General features: G+C 42.6%; 1 protein-coding gene across 1 annotated transcript in view; it reads left to right on the top strand.

Annotated features, from left to right (window-relative positions):
- The first annotated feature begins 433 nt into the window (after positions 1 to 433).
- The window catches only part of kcna4 (potassium voltage-gated channel, shaker-related subfamily, member 4), a 48941-nt gene continuing 40952 nt past the window's right edge, over positions 434 to 8422 (top strand). The window contains exon 1 of the mRNA XM_020608822.1: positions 434 to 3405. Within this exon, the coding sequence (XP_020464478.1) occupies positions 753 to 2348 (1596 nt within the window). The 5' untranslated portion in view covers positions 434 to 752 and the 3' untranslated portion in view covers positions 2349 to 3405. The remainder of the gene's footprint in view (positions 3406 to 8422) is intronic.

Genomic DNA, 8422 nt, shown 5'->3' with positions numbered 1-8422 from the left:
CAAATAAAGGACCATGCAAGTTGGACACAGAGCGTCTGCGTAACAGGCAACCGGCCCTTATATATGTTTCTTAATTTATTTACTTTTTTAAATAACAATGATGTCATAAAACATTGGAGGCCTGTGCCTAACCGGGAAGATAGGCTGAGCAATTTCTCCTATCATGTAAGAAGCTACATGGACTGCACTCATCATGGACCTAACTGAGGTGTGTTTGTTACTCTGACATTCTCATATTTACAGCTGACTGGAGGAACTATTTGATGCCTCATATTCTCTCTCTGCGCGCTCCCAGCTACAACTTTTATTCCCTGGCCTGCCTCCCTGGGGCGGCTATTGCAGCGCCCACGGACTGATCTGCTCTCAGATTTAAAATGGAGTTTGCCATGGTGGGTGCAGACGGTGGGTGCAATAGTCACCTGCCCGGGGCGGGGGGAGGGGGAGGCGGAGGCGGCGTGGGGGGCTCCACTACCCCCGCCTCCTCCAGCGCCCAGCTCCTTAACAACCGCCAACATCACTCTCGCGCCGCCTCTTCCACGAACGCCAACATCAGCAACAGCGGTACCGCCTCGCGCCCCTCCTCCTCCTCCTCGCAGCCGCCACAGCACCAGCAGGAGCCCGAGCAGCAGCAGAGCCTTCTCAGAGAGCGGAAAAAGCAGCGCGGCGTCGGACGGTGGAGACGCAGCCGGGCGACTCTCGGTGGAGATCTGCGCCACTCGGAGCTGGCGCTGCTCGGATCCGAGGAAAATATCATGATAGAGGAGGAGGAGGTCGAAGGAGCCGAGGAAGAGGAGGAGGGAGAGGAGGAGGAAGAGGAGGAGGAGGAGGGGGGCTACTGGGACCGGGAAAGCAAGAGGGCGAGTTTTCTCTGTAACATGGATGATGAGGATGAGACCGTCTCCATGACTGACAGACGCCCTCAGTCCGGTTACGAAAATGTTTACAACGAGTGCGGCTGCTGCGAGAGAGTTGTCATCAACGTGTCGGGACTGAAGTTTGAAACTCAGCTCAAGACTCTCAGTCAGTTTCCGGACACTCTCCTGGGAGACCCCGACAAGCGCATCAGGTACTTCGACCCACTGAGGAACGAATACTTCTTCGACCGGAACCGGCCAAGTTTTGACGCCATTCTTTACTATTACCAGTCAGGGGGGCGGTTAAAAAGACCAAGCAACGTCCCGTTCGACATCTTCTCTGAGGAGGTGAAGTTTTATGAACTCGGGGAGGAGGCGATACTCAAGTTTCGGGAAGATGAGGGTTTTGTCAAAGAGGAGGAAAAACCTCTGCCAGAGGACGAGTTTAAACGCCAAATTTGGTTGCTTTTTGAGTATCCGGAGAGTTCGAGCCCCGCCAGGGGCATAGCAGTCGTGTCAGTCCTGGTTATAGTCATTTCTATTGTCATTTTCTGCCTGGAGACGCTGCCGGAGTTCAGGGATGAAAAAGAGTATCTACAGCCAAGACTCAACTCCACTCAACCTGACCACGGATATACTCCTTTCAATGACCCTTTTTTCATCGTGGAGACGGTTTGCATCATCTGGTTCTCCTTTGAGATTATAGTTCGTTTCTTTGCGAGCCCAAGCAAAACTGCTTTCTTTAAAAACATTATGAACTCAATAGACATTGTATCCATTTTGCCTTATTTCATAACTCTTGGCACAGACCTGGCGCAGCACCAAGGCAACGGACAGCAGGCGATGAGCTTTGCCATCCTGAGAATAATCCGCCTTGTCAGGGTGTTTCGCATCTTCAAACTGTCCAGGCACTCCAAGGGGCTGCAGATCCTGGGCCATACCCTGCGCGCCAGCATGAGGGAGCTGGCCCTCCTCATTTTCTTCTTGGTCATAGGTGTCATCTTGTTCTCCAGCGCGGTGTACTTCGCCGAGGCGGACGAGCCCACCTCACAGTTCACGAGCATCCCAGACGCTTTCTGGTGGGCCGTGGTGACTATGACCACAGTGGGCTACGGTGACATGAAGCCCATCACTGTCGGTGGGAAGATAGTGGGCTCTCTGTGCGCAATTGCTGGCGTGCTAACCATCGCGCTCCCAGTGCCGGTAATAGTGTCCAATTTCAACTACTTTTACCACAGGGAGACCGATAACGAAGACCAGCCGGCGGTGGTGGAGAGCATGCCCCCGGGCTGCCCTTATTTTTCGGACTTTCTAAGGAAATTCAAGGGGTCACCCTCCGGCTCCTCGCTGGGTGACAAAGCGGAGTATATGGAGATGGAGGAAGGGGTGACGGAGTCGCTTTGCGGACTGGACAAAAGTCCCAGTAAAGGGAACGGCACAGAGATAATCAGAAAAAACAGTACCAACTCAAAATCTATTCAGACTGACGTGTAATTAAGATACAAATAGAATTTCCTATTTTTTCAAGCAAGATTACGCCCTATAAAGGTATGCGCAACAGTAGGTGGTCCCCCTAGATTTACGCACTCTTCAGAGCCCACATAGCCTATACTCACACACGCACGCACGCACATACAGAACCCAGCATTCTCTCCATCTCAGAACAATAATCTCTCCCAAATCTTCTCCACATTGGTGAACCATTAGGAACAGTTACGAGTAATATATGCCTAATTCATTACTTAAACCTGTGCGGGCTTCCAAATCTGACATTATCAAAACTCTAGCCAGGCTATGCATTCGCACTTTATGAGTTTCATTTGTCAATAACAGTAAGAGTAGGAATGATTGTTTTGCTGTTATGCAATAAAGTAAAAATTGTTTGCACTAATGTAGAATTTGCGCTGGGTTTGGCAGATTTTTATTTTAGAGACAGAAACTGTAGGCCATGCAAATGGCAATAATTTAGTCATCCTCTAACCACTTACCTAGAGAATGTTTTAGTAACTTCCACAAAGAGCAAACCAAGGATATCAATAACCCCTTGTATATGCTGCCAGTAAAAACTGGATAAAGAAAAAGCCCAAATCAGATAAAAATACTTTTGTTACTGTTCAAACACTTATTAACAAAAGGTTCACTGATAAGACAGCATTTAGCACTCATCAAATAAACCAGGGCTAGAATTGTTTCTGTAACATCTACACAAATATGCTTTTCCACAACCGGCCAAGAAAAGCCTAAGCACAGAAATAATTAAACATGGCTGGAGAATCGACTTGCCCCGCCAGGTTTTGTATGGGCATGCTTGGAGCCTTGGCGACAACAGTTTCCCCAGTGTCATCCAAACCACCTCAAAATGACAATATCCCTTTACACGGATGCGGATGGAAAGCTATAGCAAAAATGACTGTTGTGGAAACTTCTTGGAGGAGAGTTTGCGAGCAGCTTCTTCTCCTGTCCGTTGGACTTTGTGCACAAAATATTTTTCCCCTCGAGAGGACTCTATCTCCGATCTCAGAGGATCGTTGGGGTGTGGATGTCTTCCAAGGTATGTAGCCTGCAGTTAGCGTGTGACAGTGATTTTGGTCCAGTGATCATGAAAACAAACCTCAGTATCACAGAAATGAGCCAATAAGGCTCCTGAAAAAAACAAACAACAAAAACTGGATAAATATCCAAAAGATATAAATACAGACAGAACTCACTATGTACCATCATTAGATACACAGAATATTTTATAATATCTCACGCTAACATTTGTTTTCAACACTTGGTTGTTCACTAGACCAAATGATGACGCATGATTACACGTGCGTAATAGTGCTGTAGATGGATGATGGACGCACAGTCATCATGTAATCAGTTCATGTTTTCCTGTACGACGTTTATGCTACATATCCAACAATACTACCAGCACTTCCACCTTCATAATAGTGGTAGTGGTTGCCCCGCCAGGTTTTGTATGGACATGCTTGGAGCCCTGGCGAACATTAGGCCAGCATGCAACATATATGCCAAAAGCTTTTGGAAGATTTGCCTCAAAGGATTCTGTGGCTTAATAACAGAGTGCCTGAAAAGTTTCTAAGTCTTTTTATAAGTTTATAAATGCAGCCTAGGAACAGTGGTTAATTGATATAATTCTGAAAACAATGTCAAATTCATCTAGAATTTACTCCCTGCTTTGTTTTTCATTCACCCCAAAAAAGTTAACTGATTTCAGTTCCTTTGTTTTGTCTCTGCTGTCCTGTCATCTCATCTTTCTCTCACCTTCCACAGCAGGTGTAGCATGAGAACATTGTGACACATGAAGCCAGAATATAATGTTTCACTACATTTAACAGCCTAAGCCATTATGTTTTTGATTTAAAATGCCTTAATCTATAGGCATTGTTCCCATTAAATAGCCAAATACAACTGAGATCCTTTCTTTATTCAGAAATGTATTCTGTTTACTTCATTCTGTTTGTGCAGAGTGATGACTGTGCAGAGTTTGAGACTAGTAGACTGCTCTCACATTTACCTGACAAAGGAGAAACGTTTCTCTGTGCACACTTTAAATCTCAGTTAAAGACATCATCACCAGTTATAAAGACAACCAGGTAGCCTCTAGCACATGCAGAGAATGGACTTAGTGAAGTACATTTGGAGACCACTTGACTCCAGCAGGTAAACTTTATAAGCAATATTTACATATTTATAGGTAAAATTGTGGGTAATTGAACCATTTTATGAAAAAACCATGTCAGACATATGGTATTATTCAGTATTCTTATATATCTGAGGGGTATTGTGACATCACAGCTCAATTTACTGTAAAGTCGCCTCTAGACATTTGCACAGAGACATTAGATCTGTGGAACTAGAAATACTCAATAAATTCTCCCAAGAATCAAACAAACAATCAACAAAGAAGACTGATAAAACTATACAGGAGCATTACATATACTTAAGCTATTCTCCTGTTTTCTTTCACTGATTATGATTTCTCTTTACCCACCACTTGTTTTTTTTCCATTTCGGTGTCAAATTGGCAATACTTGAAACCCAGAATCAAACACACAAACACAGTACCATATGGCACGTAGCCAGATCCTCTTGATACCTCACACTTAGCACTTACATAATGTAGCTTATGGCATGAGGTGCAATCCAAAACATTTTTCAAGCAAAGTGTGTGGGTCAGGCATATTCTTAGGCCTGTAGCTGCTGAGCTGACTGTGAAAACAGCCTGCATCATCCTGAGCCATACAACAGAGCTGAATGGTTTTGACTGCTCATAGCACCCTTTTGTCACATGATGAGTCTTTGTAGTGCAGATTTAGACCATATGGCTGGGCCATGTGACAAAGTTAGAGAGTTATTTATGGTTATTTCTCAAAAGGTATTCCATGCCTGTCAAAGGACAATGAGGAGAAGTGGAAAGAGAGCGTGCAGTACACAGTGTCAGACTAAGTTATATAATGATACGACAAACAGAATACAAATGAGATGATCTGATCAGCAGAAGGTTACACACCAGTTTTTCCAATCAGTTTGTAGTTTGAGTCACTTCTTGTTAAAGATACCAAATATTTCCTGGCTCTGGTTTCTCTCTAGAAAAGAAATGGTTTTAAGGTGTCACTTTAGGCTCTGCTTTTGTCAGCATTTATGTCCTATATGGACAAAATACTTAATTGATTAATCATTGATTTGAACTGATGGATTTACTGATAATGGGAGTAATCATAAGTTACACAGCTACAGTATTATTCTCCTCTGGATGGACTGCTCATTGATAAATGTTTACAATGCTCCATTCTAGTGCACAGTGCAATATAAACAACAGTGGACTCCTGATTCAGATGTTCTGTAGAATGAACCCTAGTAGTCTGAGTGACATTTGTACAACATAGGAAGATGGATTATCAACCAGAACACAAGACATGAAACACCCCTCATTTTTTGTGTGGGATTTTAAAATTTTTTTTTGGTTGGTAATATGCATCTCTAAAGCACAATTAAAAACTGAAACACAAGTACCCTCAAATTTTACCCGGTCTTAAGGCTTATCTGTCAGATTTAATAGTAATGCTTTTTTAAGCTACAAAAGTTTATTGAAATCTCTTATATAAGAGAGTCCTTGCCAAAATGGCAGCTTAGAGTAGTTAGCACAGAGTAACATAAAAATCATTTCCAACAGTCATATAGAGTACAATAAGGCAAGGTAATTTATTTATATAACACATTTTCATACACAAAGGCAGTTCAAAGTGTTTAACACAATGCACAAGATAGAACATCCTAACTGTTAGCTTTGATGAGATGAATTTTAGAGGCCTGGACTCGGCCAACGCTTCTATGAAGTGCAGTATGTATATGACACAGAGAAATAGAGTGAAAGTTTGCTTGACAATGTTATTTGGATAATGTCTCTCTGATTAGTACCAAGGCATAAATTTCAAACTAAAACTATTGTCATAAAGTGTGGTTATTTCAGCCATAGTCTAAAGTTTTTCTGGAGTCCTTTGGTTGAGAATCCTATGCAGTAGTACACTCATGATGCAGGATGAAATCTGCAACTGAATCCAAAACCACTCTCTAAAATACCATCCCATTAAAAATGGTATCAATGAATCAATGCCCTTTCACTGCATTAGTTTTGCAGAGCTGCATGTCTCTGTGCCATGCAATATTTCACATGCTGCAGGGCAGAACAGTATCAGAGCTAAAATATCTGAAGTACTTTACAGTTGGAGAAATGGTCTCAATTAAATGTAACAGAGAAGTATTCAGGTTTTCCACTGAGTTAGGCTCCTGACACCCCGCAGTATGTAACAGCTGGCTCTTCGGGAGTCAAACAATGTACTGTATTCTGCCTAACAGACACCAAAACTGTGCTGACAACCATAGATCAAAGTCACAGCTGACCCTACTGACTAATGGCCCATTTAGCTGTTCAGAACATGACTGCTAACAGCAGCCAAGACATCCATCCATCTTCTACATCCTCTTATAACTGTTCAGGGTCGCAGGGGGCAGGAGCCCATCCCAGCACACACTAAGCGCAGGTCAGGGAACACAAGTTGCCAGTTATTCACGTAGCAAGCAAAAAGACATCCTCAGTCACACTCATTTTCATTCTGTAGGTAAAATGTCCATTTTACCTGACCTGCATGTTCAGGGCAAACTGAAGCACTCAGAGGTAATTCACACAAAGGAGAAATGCATGCACCGCAGAAGAGCTGTGGATGATACTCTCTCGCATATGACAACCATGCAGTGTACATTAATTGCAGCTGTGATATCACATCAAACTCTAAATACACACCAAACTACAGTAAAACTAACACAATAGCTGTGCATTAAATCTTCATGATGACTATAAATTCTTTTTCAGGTGTTTATAATTATTTTGGAGCAAAAATCTTTTAAGGTCATGTAAGACCTAAATGAAGGCAATGCCAGAGTCATGCCTGTGCCGAGGGCATCACAAAAATGTAAATGGGGAACAGATAAAAGCATGGACAACCCTGTGTAAGTCCTCAAAAGAAAAGAAAAAATATATTTAAAAAAATAACTTAAGCTGGAACAAACAGGTTTGAACAATCTTGACCTGGGCATCAAAACACTAGCATAACAGATATTGTTGCATATTATTAGGGGTACTTAATAAACTGGCAACTGAAAGTATAAGCCATGAGATCAATCATTTAATTTAATTGTTGATGCTCCTGTCTAAAATATAAAGCATTTTTAGGACCTCCTATTTGTAAAGCATTTTGATAGTTGACAACTAGACTGCACAGCTATTCAAACCACATGCACATTTTCATTATGTGTTTATGTAATGCTTTTGGCATTTGGTCCAGTAGTAGGACATAAAACACATGCAGCGGTGGCCGACACTGGAGGCTAGTAGAAGTGATGAAATGTAAGGTCGTATTTCTAAGAAGCAATGATGGTGAAATTTAGTAGCAGGTCATTTTTAATAGATGCATTGTGAGCAGACTCGGTTTTTTATATTTGCCGTCTCGATATAAATTTTAAGGCCCTGTGCACCAACAGAATTGTTTTAGTTGTTATGGCTGATTACATCTCTGCCCAGGCTCACAGTGGGTAGACCTCTGCTGTGAATCACCAGACTTCACATAGGAAGTATGCAATGATTACACTAGCAGTGTTTGCTCTGAGTGTTTGTCACCAAAAAGTGTTGTGTGCATGCTTGAGTACTAATGAACATGTTGAGTGCATGTCTTCCTTAAAGCTTATTTTGAACCAATAGCAATATTTATACCCAGGTTTCAAATCAAATCAAAATCAAATTTTATTTGTATAGCGCCAAATCACAACAAAAGTCATCTCAGGACACTTTACAAAGTAAGGTCTAGACCTTACTGTTATCAATATTATTACATAGGGAAAACCCAACAAATCCCCCTTGAGCAGCACTTGGCGACAGTGGGGAGGAAAAACTCCCTTTAACGAAAGAAACCTCTGACAGACCCCGGCTCTTGGTGGGCGGCCTTCTGCCTCGACCGGTTGGGGTGAGTGGATAGAGGAGAGACAAAAGAAGAAAAGCAACAAGA

This window comes from Monopterus albus, unplaced genomic scaffold (genome assembly GCF_001952655.1).
Source record: "Monopterus albus unplaced genomic scaffold, M_albus_1.0 scaffold95.1, whole genome shotgun sequence".
NCBI lineage: Eukaryota > Metazoa > Chordata > Actinopteri > Synbranchiformes > Synbranchidae > Monopterus > Monopterus albus.
The sequence above is the reverse complement of the archived record's forward strand: the minus strand, read 5'-3'. Positions and strand labels throughout refer to the sequence as shown.